At 46.7% G+C, this 16,524-nt stretch overlaps 1 protein-coding gene across 1 annotated transcript in view; it reads left to right on the top strand.

Annotated features, from left to right (window-relative positions):
* The window catches only part of MAPK4 (mitogen-activated protein kinase 4), a 61,671-nt gene that overhangs the window by 35,286 nt on the left and 9,861 nt on the right, over positions 1-16,524 (top strand). The window contains exon 2 of the mRNA XM_042781385.1: positions 13,080-13,224. Within this exon, the coding sequence (XP_042637319.1) occupies positions 13,080-13,224 (145 nt within the window). The remainder of the gene's footprint in view (positions 1-13,079; positions 13,225-16,524) is intronic.

Genomic DNA, 16,524 nt, shown 5'->3' with positions numbered 1-16,524 from the left:
TCACCCTGTCACTCTATCACCTTACCCTACTTTATTTTTATTCCTAGCTCTTAATACCAGTGCATATAGTACATTAAACAACAACAACCCATAGCCTTTGGGTTGATTTCAACTCATAGTGACCCTGTAGGACCTGACAATAGTCAGTCTTCCACATCAGACTCCTGAAAAGGCCCAACTACCTCATAGGGTTTCCAAGGTTGTCATCTTTATGGGAGCAGACTGCCACATCTTTCTCCCATGGAGCGACTGGGGGTTTCAGAATGCTGACTTTTTGGGTAGCAGCCTAGTGTTTTAACCAGTGCCCCTCCAGGGCTCCTTGGACATATACATGCGTTTATTTCAGGGCTTTGACCCAGTTCTTCCTGGTTCAGTCACAGCCTGTGAAGCAAAACCAGGACAGACTAGAACTTGCAAAATGTGGGTACCTGGAACAATAACCAGAATGGGGGAAATTATAGCTTGACGCCCTGCTAGAAAACTCATCTCCCTCTTAGAAAACAAGGGCAGTGTGTACGTTGCATAGCAACCAAATCTCTTTCTTTGCAGAGTCTGAAACAAGGGTGCCCAGCTCAACGATGGTGGCTGACCACGCCACTTTGAATGTATGTCGCTCTCCACAGTCCTGACAATAGTCCAGTCTTCCACATCAGGCTCCTGAAAAGGCCCAATACACCTCTTCCTGACTCTCCCATTCCAGGGCTTTAACTTGTAATTTTTTCCATTCTGGTTTACGTTCCAGGTGTCTATAGTTTGCAAAATCTAGAATGTTCTGGTTTTGCTTTGTCAGCTATGATTGAACCTGTTTGAACCGGTTCAAAGCTCTGGTTTATTTAGCTCTTTTTCCTACTAAAATTGTAAGCTCTACAATTACATGGCATTTGTTTTGTTCACTGCTAGGATCCAGCTCAGCTCTGCCAATTATTAACTGATTTGACCTTGGTTGAGTTATTAACCCACATTTTTTCATGGCATCATTTTGATAATTAAATGTGCTAATACATAATGCAGTGCTTGGCATGGTGCCTGGCACACAATAGGTTCTCAAAAAATGTTAGCTTTTGTTATTATTGGCAATTTTCCAGTCAGTTTTTACTTCCATGGGTCAACCTTCCTTTGATGGCTACTTAAGGATTCTTCTCACAAATTCATCCTGAGGGGAGCTAGGAATAGAAACTTGCACTAATTGGAGGATGGGAAAAACACCACTTACCTTTCTGAAGTAGATGAACTAAAGAAAAAGAACTGTAGGACACTGGTTTGCAAATGTGGCCACCAACTGGAGTCATGGGGGGGAGTTTCATAAATTGCTGACACCTGAGTGCCCTTAACCCCAGATTATGATGTAATGCTCCATAGACAAAAGCCTGGGGACCCTTTAAGAGGGCAAAGGCTGGAGGGGAAACTGAGGCTGAAGCAACCGAACCAAGCCTCCCTTCCACCCACCTCTCCAAGCAGCCCAGCCACTCATCTTGGCAAGGCTGTTGGCATTAGAGTGGCCATCCTGGTACATTCTGAACAAATGGAATATTTTGTCATGATTTGGAGGCCTGAGGATGTCTAAAGTTTTTATTTGTGACAGTGAACTCTAGCTGAATGAAAAGACAACCACATTTCAGCCAAGTGTTCTTTAGAAAGAAACCCAACTCCACTACTCCCATTTTCCTGTTGTTTAAAAGGAAGAGGAAGTGACCACATGGAGCCTGCGGCCTCCAACAAGATCTGCAAACCAATAAGAACCTCATGAAAACACAGGAAGAGATAGTGAATTCCACTGGACAGGATCCCCAACCCTCCAGCATGGAGTGGGAAAGGGACAGCACTGAGAAAGGGGGCCTGCTGGTCCCCACTGACAGCATCTTAGAAGTAAATTAGTCATCCAGGGTGATGCAGACAGTTCAAGTGCTTGACTGCTAACTAAAAGGTTGGAGGTTCAAGTCCGCCCAGAGGCACCTTTGAAAAAAGGCCTAGTGATCTATTTCCAAAACCCAACCATTGGAAACCTTATGCAGCACAGTTCTACTCTGACACACATGGGGTACCATGAGTTGGGGTCAACTCAACACACCTGGTGACGGTGGTGATAGAAGTCAATGAAAACTCAGTGAGGCTGGTTTAACAGTAATTTTTCTTTACCCATGTTTATTTCAGCCTCATAAATGGAATGTGTTAAGATGACTTACCAGTGATTGTGGTATGGGCTGGGCTTTTAAGATTGTGTGTTCAGTGTGAGAGATTCTTTGCTGTGTATTTTCATGAGAATGGGTTTAATGGAATGAGTTTGGAATCAACAATAAGGAAGGATATTTGGCTGTGGCATTATTCCTTTTTATAATGGATCTAACATGCCTGATGCGTATATTGGCACGAATAAGAATGATACCTTCACAGGGAAAAGAATGGAGAGGGAGGCCATCTATTTCTACTTCAACTGGGCTTCTGGGAAGGTGTTTTCTAAATGATCTTTTGATGAGTGTCTGTAGAGAAAGAATTAGCCCCTATTATAGGTCAGACTTCTGCTTGGTCTGAGAAATCTGCCTGACTCACTAACTAGACAAATCATACATTGTCTGGGCAGGCCAGGATGCTGAAGATCCCCTACAGCCTTGCTCTTGTGGTCCTCTGGCCTGCAGCATCAACATCTCCCTGTTACATGGACAAGTGGAGTCTGCATTTAACCAGCCAAGAGCTCCAGGTGGTTGACTGCACACCACTCTGAGAAACTGTGCTCTGGGGCATCCACCAGGTGGGGAGGTGTTGCCATATCGCTCCACAAGGTTGTCCATTCAGCATTTGGACTCCTGTCTGTCCCAAGAGCCCATCTCCCCCCTCCACACACACACACACACACACACACACCTGGACAGCACCGATGGCTTTAGACATCTCTCTTATGTGACTGGCAGTAGAGCTCCATATTCATATCAAAGATACTACATCCACACAACATGGGCTTGAATCCAGGCTGTGCTGCTGAGCCTCTGTGTGACTGTGGGTATGGTGCTTACCTCTTCTATGCCTCAGTGTTCTCACTATAAAACAATAACAAGAGCCCTACCTCACAGGGTTGTTGTAAGCATGAGATGAGTTAATCCATACAAAGCAATTAGAAGTGTTTCAAGTGCTCAATAAATGTGAGCTATCATTGTAATGGAAGGTGCTCTGGTGGTGTAGTGCCTAAGGCATTTGACTGTTAACCAGAAGACAGGTGGTTCAAATCCACCATTCACTCCACAGAAGGAAGACTGGGAAATCTACTTCCATAAAGATTTACTGCCTCAGAAACCCAAAGGGGGTCACTATGAGTCGGAATCAACTTGATGGCAGTGAGTTTGGGTGGGTTGTTGTTTTTTTTTTTTTTTTTTGTATTATTATAATGGAGTCCCTGGATGGTTGTGGTGGTTACATTTGTGTAAAGTTGGCTGGGCCTGGTTGAGTGGCTGGTCAGCTGGATGTAGTATTCCCCGTGGTGAGACTGGTAATGAACTCCGTGGTGGAATCTACTATGAGCAGCTGAGTAGCTGCCTTAGGCACGTGGTCTGCTTCCTATATATAAGGAGATGCCTTGGGGAATGGTCTCTAGCTTAGGCACGCTTGAACCCTCCATATGACCGTGTCGTTGTTCAGCAGCCTACCATGCTCTACCAATCTTGGGACTTTCAATGGACTTGAATGAATGGCCTGCCGTGTGGTTTGGTAACTTTGGGACTGTGCCTTTTTACTTGTCAATCTTGGGCTTGGCAGCGTCAGCAGCCAGGAGCTGACTGAGTGAAGAAAAGCCTCTAGCTCCAGTGGGCTGAGAACTGGAGGCAGAGCTGAAGCCCAAGGCTTAGGGGCTTTCACCCAACCCCTAGGGCCTGGCACTTTGAACTCAGACTTAAAGCCTCCAAACCATAAGCATCCCATTTGTGGTATCTTCTATTAGAGCAGCACAGAGGTAACCAGAACAGTGGTGTAAACAATTAACACGATCGGCTGCTGACCAAAAGGTTGAGTCCACCAGAGGTGCCCCGAAAGAAAGGCCTGGTGATCTACTTCAGAAAAATCAGCCAATGAAAACTCTGTGGAGCAGAGTTCTGTTCTGACACCGTCGGGTCACCATGAGTCAAAATCAGCTCGACAGCAATTGTGTTGTTTTTCTTTTTTAATTATTCTATTGCATAGATTTCTGTCTGTCACACATTGGCTTTCAGCTGTCCTCAGAGCCTCAGTGAACAAACTCCTCCTATGACAACCTTGCAACGGTTTAAAACAGCTCTCATGCCCCCTCTCTTCCTACAGTGTTGTCCAGGCTAAAGCATCTGGCTGTCTCTTTCCTTGTGTGACATGGCTTTGATTCCACTGCACAGCCACCAGGAGGTCTCCTGGGAACTCACACCCCTGCAAAAATCACAGTATCCATGCAACAGCCTCTCTATGGCTAAAGTTATGCTTCTCCATAGCCTGCTTTCATTTTGGCTTGACCTTGCTTCTTCTAAATCAGACAGGGTGCACATTTGCTTTCCTCCCCTCTTCCAAGGGAAGTGTGGTGCCAGGGGCCTTCCTGAGCCTTTCCTGCACCAGTGACCCCATGCTGTCCAGATAGCAGCACGAGCCTCTTCAGGCTGATTGACGGAGTGCAGAGCCTGCCACCACCACCTTGCTTCACAAATGCCCCACCCATGAGTAAGAACCCATAACCACATCATAAGGCCCTCACAGGGTAGGGGCCCACCAGGGCCAATGAGAAAGGTGTGGAGCCCTCACTGAAACATCCTACCACAGTCCCTCTTTCCTCACTCGACAACCTTCCACCACTCCCTTTAGCACTTGTGATGTAGGTTCTTCACAAAGGAGTCCAAGTTGTCCAAGGCCATATAACTGGGAAATAGTGGAGGGTTTCTGCCTCCAGAGCCTACACTCTTAACATCAACACTGCAGAACTTCCACCACCATGACATCCTACAGAGTAAATACTGGCAAGGGAGAGGCAGTGAAAACCACAGTGCTTGCTGTCAGTTGGGTAGACTCACCTCTGACTCATGGTGGCCCCATTTACAACAGCAAAACATAGCCTGCTCCTGTGTCATCTTCAAGGTCATTGGTCTGCTTCAGTCCATTGCTATGGCCTCTGTGTATTTCCAGTGCCTTCCAACCTATGGGCTCATCTTCCAGCACTGTATTAGATAGTCTTCTATTGTGATCCATAAGGTTTTATTTCTGAAGTAGGTCACCAGGCCTTCTTCCCCTAATCTGTCTTAGTCTGAAAGCTTCACTGAAACCCATCCACCATGGGTGACCCCACTGCTATTTGAAATACCAGTGGCATAGCTTCTAGCATCACAGCAATGTGTAAGCCACCCCAGTACAACAAACTGACAGGTGGTGGACATAGGGGCTCTGTTCTGCCCTGAGGTGAGCTAGAGAAAACTACATGGAGGTGAGATTTGAGTTGGTCCTGGTGGAGAAGGAAGTTTTAGATAGGCATATTGGAGGGACATTTGAGGTGTTGATGGACAGCCAGTGTGAATATGGGAGTGGGAATACCGAGAAAGTGCTCACAGGACAGAGAGACATCTGGACCTGTGGACAAATGGGAGATGGGGAAAGGGGGGTTTGAGGAGAATGACCTTTGTTCTGGAAGTCAGTGTTCTGAAAGTGTGGTCCGAGGACCCCCTGCTCCTGAGACTTGTAGATTGCCAAAGTGATGATGTTGGAATCTGCGTGGGGTTCTCAATGTCCATCTATAATCAGCTCTCTAAGCAACTCAGATGCCCCTTCCCAATGTGGGAACTCTAGCTTCAATAAAGATTGCTGAATGGATTAGTGCAAAATGCATACACAGTGCTTGCCACTGTGAAAACCAAACAACCCCTTGCTGCCGAGTCAATTCTGACTCATAGTGACCCTACAGGACAGAATAGAATTGCCCCATAGAATTTCCAAGGCTGTATGTCTTTACAGAAACAGACTGTCACATCTTTGTCCCTCAGAGTAGATGGTGGTTCAAACTGCTGACCTTTCCATTAGCAGCGGAGCTCTAAACCACTGCACCAGCAGGGCTCCTCTTGGCACAGTAAGTCCTATGTAAATGTTGACCATGATCATTTCCTGGTCCTGACAATCATCTTCCTGTTTGGAACATTTCCTCTCCCTAACCACATTACATGCTCCTTGAAGACAGGGATGATCTTAATCATCTTTGTATCCTCCACACAGACACTGATTCATTCTGGGCTCCCTAGACACACGCTGGAAACTTCAGGCTGGGAAAATGAGGCTGTCAGAGCCCCACCACCTGGCCTCGGAGCAGGGGCAGCCCTAACCATCACTTCAGTGTGAGGGACAACAGGCCTCCCCCTACCCACCAGCACACATACCACATGGAATGAAACTACAGTTGACTGGGGTTTTATTCTTGGAAGGATACTATCCCTACTTATATTCACCACACCCTGTGAGGATGAGTAAACACATTATCATTAAAGGGTAGTGTAAGTGGTTTATTGAATCATGCCCCTGCCCCAGCCTTCCTACTCCCAGACACAAATGATCAGACTGAAAGCAGGGGGTATGGGGGTGGAATAGAGGGGGCATGCAGGGAGATGTGGCCCCAGAGCAAAGGTGGTGTGGCCCCCCCAACACAAGTCTGATGGAGGCTGTTGTGAATTCCCTGGCAGGCAGCTGGGATGGCTTGCTCCTTCTGCAAAAATAATGCAGACCTTAATTATACCTTCCCCCTGGATCAGTTGGCAGCCCCTAATTATCCTTTTCACAGGGCAGCTGCTGTTAGATCATTTCCCTAATACCTTTGATCCTTCAAAATCAAAGCCTCCCATTGGCTCTACATGATAAATGGGCAGCAGAATGGCCTGGTTGGAACCAACCATTGGAACAATAGTTGAAGAAGGTCCTGCAAAGAGAATTGGGAAGGAAATGTGTCCATCTGCCTCCCAGCGGCCCCTCCAGAGCCACCTTCTGTGCCAAGAGCACCAAGATGGCAGAAGGGAGGGGACAACTGGAAAGGAATTACTCCAGTCCTGCCTCTTGTGTGCTGATCAGTGGTCACCAAAAATTTCGGGAGTGCGAGCTTCACAGTCTGCAGAGGGGTGATCTTCCACCTGTGCATACAGAGCCTGGCCCTGCTAGCCTGTGACACCTGCATGCAGACAGTCCCCACTGGGGCACCACGTCTGCACCCAGGGTATGAGCCTCCACCTCTGTCAGCCTAGAGATGGGTGAGCCCTCCCCAGGGAAACCATGTCTGATATATGTCAAGTACATGTCCCTCTCTACATTCAAATGGAGCTGAAACTGTTCTCATCCTGCAGACTCAAGCAGAAAGGCCATTTGGAGATTTCTTGTGAGTCAATATGCCTAGTGATTTATGTGCCTTTCTCATAAAATTGAATCTTCATTCCTGGGTATTCTTTAAAAAAAATTTTTTTATTCTAGAAAATTCTAACTTTCACCCTACCCACTCAACTAAAACTTCTCTCTTGAACTCACTTCGCCAGTATCATGTATGGGTCCCAGAACATCTTCTACTTGGATACCCAGGGCTCATTTCAACTGAGGGTAGGACCCCTTGACTCCCTGCCTCTGCCCTACAGACCCAGGAATGGGCCTTCTTGAGGTCTCTATCTCTCTCCCCAGGGCTCATTTTCTGTTCCAGGGCTTGGCAGAAGATGACACTACAACTTCCCAAATTCTTCTATGTCCTGTGGTGTTTTGGTTCCCTAGTACTGCTGTAACAGAAGTACCACAAGTGATGACTTTAAAACATACAGAGATTTATTCTCTTACAGTTTAGAGACTAGGAGTCTGAATTCAAAGTGCCAGCTCTAGGGGCTGGATGAAGGCCCCTCCACCTTGGGCTTCAGCTCTGCATCTTGTTCCCAGCCCACTGGAGCTGGGGGCTTCTCTTAACTCAGGCAGCTGCTGGCTGCTGAGGCTGACAAATCAAGGTCAACAAGTAAAATGGCACAGTTCCAAGATTATCTACCACCATGGCAGGCCACTAGTTCAAGTCCAGAAACAGACCCAAGATTGGCAGGCAACATGGCAGGCTGCTGAATGAAGATTCAGCTAAATGCAGGATCCAAGCATGCTAAGAAGCTCAGAGACTTTTCTCTAAGTGTCTTCTTCTATACTGGAAGCAGAGCACATCCATAAGGCAGCTACTCAGCTGCTCCAGTAGATTCCACCGTGGAGTTGATTACCAGTCTCATCATGGGGAATACTACATTCAGCTGCCCAGCCACACAAAACTAGGCCCAGCCAAGTTGACACTTAACTACCACATGTGGCTTCTGAATTCTGAATTCAGTAAATCCCCTTTGTTATTATGGTTGTCGTTGTATGCTGTCGAACTCTATTCTGACTCATCGCAATCCTGCAGGACAGAGTAGAACTACCCCTGTAGAGTTTCTTAGGTTGTAATCTTTACAGGAAGGAGCTTGGTGGCATAGTGCGTAAGGCATTTGACTGCTAACCAGAAGGTGGTGGTGGTGGTGGTGGTGGTGGTGGTGGTGGTTATGTGCCATCTACTCGGACTCGAATCATAGTGACCCCTCCTTGGGTTTCCAAGGCAGATGGTTTAAACCCACCAGCCACTCCATGGGAGGAAGACTGGGCAACCTACTTCTGTAAAGATTTACCACCTCAGAAACCCAAAGGGGGTTGCTGTGAGTCGGAACCGACTCGATGGCAGTGAGTTTGGTTTTTGGGATCTTTATGGGAGCAGACTGCCAGGTCTTCTCTCCCATAGTGGCACGGATGGGTCTAGCAATACCACAAGTGGAAGACTTTAATGAACAGTGTAAGAGGTTAGAAGTTCAAATTCAGGGCACCAGGTCTAGGGGAAGGCTTTCTCTCTCTGTCGGATCTGAGGGGAAATCCTTTTCTCCTTTCAACATCTGTGGGCCCAGCATCCCTTGGAGATCGCCATGTGTCTTGGCATCAGTCTTTCCCTGGGTCTAGGAGGTTCTCAGCATGGGGACCCTAGGTTCAAAAGATGCACTCCACTCCTGGCTCTTCTTTCTTGGTGGTAGTCAAGTCAAGTCACTTCTCTCTCCTTTTATCTCTTGTAAGATAAAAGGTGATGCAGGCCACACCCCAGGGAAACTCCCCTTACATTGGGTCAGGGCTGTGATCTGATCAGATCAGATCACATCATGGGGGATGATTACATCCTTACATAACTGCCAAACCACTGAGAATCATGACCCAGCCAAGTTAACACATATTGGGGGGGGGGGTCAAATTTAGTCCATGAGAATTGCTGACCTTTCAGTTAGCAGTTGAGCACTTAACCAGGGCTCACTAAATCGCCTTTAAGTTTCCAAAACAGCTTGAGGGACAGGTAACCATAGGAAAGCAGCTTATTGTTGTTGGCTGTCTTTGAGTCAGTTCAGACTCACAGCAGCCCCATACATGCAGAATAGAACTGCACTCCATAGGGAAGCAGCTAGTGGTTAACAGAAATGTAGCAGGTCCTTGGTTATTGTTTAAATGTAATGAAGAACCAGGACAACCTTCTTAACTGCTATCTTATTGTGACCATAATAATTCTGGCCTGGGGCAGGACATCTTTTTGTTATTTTTGGGTAGTTATTTCAGAAGAAAGTCCCCCTGAGCCCCTCTCCAGCCCTAGACTCTGCAGATAAATAGGCATTAATTACAGGAGATTGCATTTCATAATAGACTGTCCATGTACATATCAAATAAAGCTCCCCCTACATCACCTTTCTTTTGGGTTCTCTCTACTTCAGGCTTTTCCTGACAGTCTCACCCTCTGCCTGGAAAAGAAATTCAGACCAGTCTTTATTTCTGCCCAACCCACCTGGCAGTGAACTTCTGCAGCCAGTTTGGCTTGTCTCTGTATGAAACTCTTAACCAACTACACGCTGGATGAGTCTCAGATGTGTTTTGCTAAGTGAGGGAAGGCTGCATACAGTGATTCCATTTATATGACATCCTAAAAAAGGCAAAACTAGAGAGGCAGAAACAGATCGGAAGTTGCTAGGGGGCCAGAGTGGGCTTGGATTCAAAGGGGCATGAGGGAGTTGTTTTGAGGTAATGGAACTGTTATATATCTTGACTATGATGGTGTTAACACAATTCTGTAGATTCATCAAAGCTCTTAGAACTGTACATTTAAAAGGGTGAATTTTCCTGCATGTCAGTTATACTATGATAAACCTGACTTTATAAAAAGTAAACTATAAAAATTATATTGGCCAATACCTCTTGGTACATAAATTGCTCTCCCACTTCTGAAAGTGGGAATTGGAATTGCCATCAAGTCAAGGATGTCAAAGAAGAGTGTCACTGGTCCCTGCAGAAGATGCCTGATTTTGAAGGGGTTCAGACTATTTGAGATGTATCTTATTAATTCATCCTTTTATTTATGTATTCACCAGTGTTTACTGAACTCTTCCTAGCAGTCAGCCTTGATGTTATTGTTGTTAGATGCGGTCAAGTCGGCTCCAACTCATAACGACCCTATGCACAACAGAACAGAACAGTGCCCAGTCCTGCACCAGCCTCACGATCCTTGTTACACCTGAGCCCACTGTTGCAGCCACTGTGCCAATCCATCTCATTGAGGGCCTTCCCCTTTTTCACTGACCCTCCACTTTACCAAGCATGACATCCTTCTCTAGCAAATGGTCCCTTCTGACAATATGACCAAAGTAGGTGAGACAAAGTCTGGTCATTCTTGCTTCCAAGGAGTATTCTGGCTGCACTTCTTACAGGACAAAGGAGGAAATAGTTGTGGAACAAGATTCAGCTGCTAATGAGGGGCTAAGTTTATCGAAAGGATGGAGACAGTTGTGGGCTGCTATAGAGAAGTAAGGGAGCTCTGGCAGCTTAGTGGCTAAGACACTTGCCTGCTAACCAGACGGCTGGCGGTTCAAACCCATGAGCCGCTCCTTGGAAGGAAGGTTGGGCAATCCTACTTTCGTAGTGATACTGCCTCAGAAACCCAAGGAGGGGTCACTATGAGTCGGGGCTGACTCGATGGCACATAACAACAACAACAACATAGAGAAGTAAAGCAACAGGGGCCATGGAGCTCTAAGAAGGCGTCTAACCCCATCCCAGAAGTTCGAAGCATCCCAGAGGAAGCTTGGGGGTGAGGTCGCCAGGTATGGCAGTGGATGAGGAGCTCTATCTCTGGAGTGTGCACATGCAACAGCCTGAGGTGAGAGAAAAAAGGACCTACTTAAAACATTATAGGTGTTTATTTGGGTTGGAGCTTTGAGGTCCCAGCTGGGGAACTGGGTGTGCTGTAGTCATTTTCAGCTCAGGAGTGTTTTCCTCTTCTTCATCCTTCCACCTTGGTGCCAGTTTGAGGCCCCACTCTGAAGACTATATACCATGGAGGGGAGAAAAATACTGTCAGAATTCAAGGCTCTCAGAAGGTTTTAGACACTTAATAAATCTTTGCTCAACAAATGAAGAGATTTCAGATTAATTATCAAAAAATTCCTTGGTACTTAGGCTTCCTAAAGTGTTTGTTGGTTTTGTTTTTGTTGTCATTAGTTTGGTGATATTTTTTACATCAAGAAGAAGGAAAATTTGGATGCTCAACCGGGAACTACACAGCAGGAATGACCCGATCATCCCCAAATCTTACACTCGGTCTACTACTTAATTGTCTCACCTTGACCCCACATGGATCTATTTTCTCAGTTCAGAGAGTCCATTCCAGGTATTCCAAGTAGGTGTGTCTCAGGTTTCACTGTTGGGCCAGCTTTCAGAACTATGTAGAAAACAGTGTCTTGATTTCTTGGATACATTTTTTTAACACCTATGTCATCACTATGTGTTGGAATGAGGGATTCCATCTCAGACCATAAATCATTGAGTGGTGGCTGAAATCAGCTGAAACATCCATTCTCCCGAAAGATCTGATGTCAAACTCCCATAATTTTCTGGATCAAAAAGGGCTGATTGGGCTCTGCCATTCAGGGCTGCCTCTGCATGCTGTTTACTTACATCTGTGGTGAAGATTGCCTTATCCATTCTCAGCAGGGGCTTCATGTCTGGCTTCATAGTGGCATTAACTCTAATGAGCATCACCAAAGCAACTGGAAATACAGAATTCTTGGTTTCAAATTTACAGCTATTTCTGAGATTTGGCCACGAGTAGATGAAACTTTTCGTCATTACCCTTGTTGGCGGTAAAGAACTTGAACATGTCTTCTATGTCTCCATCTTCTTACTAGATGAGTGCAGATTTATATTATATACATAGTTATATCAAGTTATATCTGTATCCTGGATCTCATTCTATAGAGGAGAACCCCAGGACTAATAAGATTCCCCTACCAAAACCTGTGCCCCACCATCTAGGCCCAGTTCCTATAACCAAACCTCTGTTCACTAAGCCTCCTTCAAGATCAACAGGAAAGGTATGGCTTCCAGCTGAACAAAAGACAGGCATATGAGCTGAACATTTACATTAGGTAGATGCACTCCTTGGAAAGATCAATCATGGGAGAATAGAAGGGCTGTGTATGCACAGGGAGACAGCGGGGGTGGGGAGCAGGAGTGCATGGGAGGGAAGGACACAGGGAGGAGGTGGCTATGGGGAGGAAGTGGGAGGAGAGCTGTTACATTGTGGGAGATTGCAGTCAGTGTCATGAGACAAAGTATATGTGAACCACTGTATGAAAGATGAATTTGCTCTGTAAACTTTCACCCAAAACACAATAAAATTAAATTAAAAAAAAAAAAATCAGCAGGAAAGGAAAGAGGGTGAAAAGGGCCCTGTTTCCATGTGAAGGGAAGCTAGAAGAAGTGTGGGAGGGAGAGAGAGAAAGAATTCTTAGTCCTTTAGGACTTCCACAACAAAATGCCACAAAGTGCATGACTTTAAAGAAGAGAAATATACTGTCTCACAGTTTTGGAAGCTGTGAGTCCAAATCAGGACATCAGCTCTAGGGAAGGTCCCTCCTCATCAGTGGCCCTAGGCGTTCCTTGGTGTTCCTTACCTTGTAGACTTGTAGACATTTCCTCACATGGTCCATCCATAGAAGACGGTATCTGCAAATGATGGATCATTAGAAATGGGGTATTTTGTCTTTCAGGGTTATCTGTCAGAAGGGTTGGTGACCAAGTGGTATCGCTCGCCCCGCCTGCTCCTCTCCCCTAACAACTACACCAAAGCCATTGACATGTGGGCCGCCGGCTGTATCCTGGCTGAGATGCTCACAGGGAGAATGCTCTTTGCTGGTGAGTTCCTTCCTTCTCTTCTGGTGTCAGTTTATGAAAAGGGAGAACTGAGTGCAAAAGCCATGCTAATCACAAAACATGCTAACCTTGCTCTTTGACTCTTTGAAATGACCTATGTGGCTTTTATGGCACCACTTTGCTACACCTTCTTATAATTTCAGGCAAAATACTGGAGAGGATAAAAATTGCCTTTTGAGCATCACAGAACTTTTTAAATCAAATAGCTACTTGTATCAAAACACCTTGCGATTGAACACCAAAGACACTCACCCTACATTTTCAGCCCTGTCTTGGTTTTTTCATGCTGCTGTAACAGAAATACCACTAGTGGATGGCTTTGACAAATGGAAATTTATTCTCTCACAGTTCAGGAGGCTAGAAGTCCGAATTCACAGTGCCGACTCTCGAGGAAGGCTTTATCTCTCTTTGTCTCCTGGTTCTAAGGAGGTTCCAGCTCAGGGACCCCAGATCCAAAACACACACTATAGTCTCAGCTTTTCTTTCTTCATGGTAATAGGTCCCTCCACTCTCTGTTCGGTTGTTCAATTCCTTTTATATCTCAAGAGACTGACTCAAGATACAACCTAATCCTGTAGATTACATCCTGCCTCACTGACATCATAGAGGTGAGAATTTACAACACATCAGATCACAAAATGGAGGATAACTGCATAAAAGTGAGAACCATGGCCTAGCTAGGTTGACACATATTTTTTGGGGGGGGCCAGGGGGCACAATCCTCTCTCTTCCACCTGCTGTGTTCCCTGTCACCACACTGTCACTCACTGCTCTCCTAATAAATCATCAGTTTTTCTTCACCTTGGCAAAAGGTCCCTTCTCTGCTTAGAAAACGCCTGCTGATCCTTCAAAACCCATCTTGTGTCCTGTCCTTGGTGATGCCTTCCACAATTCCCCAGGGTACAGATCACCTCATTTGTGCCCCCACTGTACTTCATACTCATCTTCTCTACTCATTCTCTCTGTGTGTGTGTGTGTGTGTGTGTGTGCTTGTTGGAATGAGAAAGCTGTACCTACTCTCTCTGCTCCTCTCATTCTATTCTTATTCCTCTGCAGTTCACTTCCATCCCATTGAAGCTACCCACCCAAACCCCGTGTTCTTAGTCCACTCGAGTACGAAAGGCTCTTTCTGGCCCTCATTCTGTAGCACTGGTCAGTGATGATTGGCCCCTCCTTCTCAACAGTCCCTCCTCCTTGGGCTTGTACACTCCTCCTAGTCCTCTGGCCAGTCATTCTCAGTGGCTTCTCACCCCTAGTGGTTCTACTTCTTCTGCACCCATGCCTCTCAGTCCTCCCTCAGTCCCATCCTCACCCTCTGTTTTGGTTACCTAGTTAGGAGCTGTGGTGGCATAGTGCCTAAGGCATCTGACTGCTAACCAGAAGGCTAGCAGTTCAAACCCACCAGCCACTCCTCAAAAGGAAGATTGGGCAAGCTACCCAAGGAGGGGTTGATCTGAGTCGGGACCAACACAACAGCAGTGAGTTAGTGTCACTCTGACAGTAATATACCACAAATGGGATGGCTTGAACAAACAGGAGTTTATTCTCTTACAGTTTGGAAACTTTAAGTCTGAGTTCAAAGTGCCAGGCTCTAGGGGCTGGGTGAAAGCCCCTCAACTTTGGGCTTCAGCTCTGCCTCCTGCTCCCAGCCCAGCTAAAGGCTTTCCCTCACTCAGGCAGCTGGTGGCTGTAGGGGCTGACAAACCCAAGGTTGACAAGTAAAAAGGCACAGTCCCACTGTTACCAAACAATATGGCAGGCCACTAATTCAAGTCCATTGAAAGTCCCAAGAACAGCAGGACATGGTAGGCTGCTGAACAATGACTTGGGTACATGCAGAGTTCAAGCATGCCAAAAAGCTAGAGACCTTCCTTAAAGCTGCTTCTTATATACTGGAAGCAGACCACATCCCTAAATCAGCTACTCAGCCGCTCCAGTAGATCCCACTGTGGAACTGATTGCCAGTCTCACCATGGGGAATAACTACATCCAGCTGCCCAGCCACTCAACCAGGCCCAGCCAAGTTGACAACAACCTTAACTGCCACACCCTCCATGCTGTTCTTAGGCACTCTCTACCTCAGCCCCCTCCACCTCAGGCTGACTTTGCTGCAAGCCCACATCCTCCTCACCCACCATTGCTACTTTGCTATTTTTACAAACCAGCCCTTCTCTGTGACACATGCCAGCCAGATGGCCTCTCCTTGTCCCCACCTCATCTTCCTTGTGCCAACACCCACCAATGTCCTCATTACTCCCCACACTGAGGGCTCTGGTGCCAACATCATGGCCTCCCCACACACACACATGTTGTCCCACTGTCACTCTGGGCTTTGTGGCTGCCCTGGCTAACTTGCCTAATATCCTGGCCTGAGGGTTTCCTCACCTCCATCACCCTGGCAAAAGCAGACAAGTGAGGGAGGCTCTTTCTGTGCAGACTCTCCCTGGTGACTGAAGAAGCCATGCAGAGCACAAGGCCATGGTCATGGGTCTGTGTGTCATAGAGGAGTGCATCTGTCTGCAGCAGGACTGCCCACTGATCCCACTGCTTCTTGGTGAGGGATCTGAAGTGTTCCTTTGTAGAGGGTACCCCGCAGAGGGCTCCCAGAGTCCCTGAACTGATCCTCTCTGAGCCCACTGTACAGAAAGGCAAAGGTGACATCTTCAAAGTAGAGCCTGATTCTACAGGTAGCAGTTCAGTCAGTGTTCATGGCACCCACATATGTTTGGTGCCACATATGGCATTGTGGGGGTGGGAGGGACATGGAAGATGCAGTGAATGGGGCCCTCTCCCTAGGCCACTAACTTTAGGAAGACTAGAATGCCATGCAAGTCTGTGGTAAGGGGAGGGTCGTGGGCACTTGGGGGGGGGGCTGGGAGGTTGCATGAGAAAGGAGAGGATTGGTTGAGGAAGTAGAAAAGCTACTCAAGCAAGAAGAGAAAATGGAAGTCAGAATGGCTTAGAGGTCAGAGGTCAGACAGCAAGGAGGTGGACCTGACCACCAGCAGCATTGCTAAAGCTTTGAGACAGTGGTCCACGGTTGCCTGGGGGTGAAAGATAGAATGAGACGAGTTCCTAAGACACATAAAGACTTGAGCTTCTCAAAGATAAGAACTCTGTCTTATTCCTTCCTAACATCTAGCACGATGTCCAGCGTAGAGAAGGTGCCCAGTAAATAGATATTTGTTGAATGAATAAATGAGTGAGGGAATGCATGTGTGCATGCTTGACTCATCCTGTTCCGCCACCCTTCTCCCCTAGGCCTGACATAGAGTGTCCTCC

Source organism: Orycteropus afer, unplaced genomic scaffold (genome assembly GCF_000298275.1).
Source record: "Orycteropus afer afer isolate SDZICR_OR568_19922 unplaced genomic scaffold, OryAfe1.0 scaffold00113, whole genome shotgun sequence".
In the NCBI taxonomy this organism is placed as follows: domain Eukaryota; kingdom Metazoa; phylum Chordata; class Mammalia; order Tubulidentata; family Orycteropodidae; genus Orycteropus; species Orycteropus afer.
Note: the sequence above shows the minus strand (reverse complement) of the source record. Positions and strands in the feature narration are given on the sequence as shown.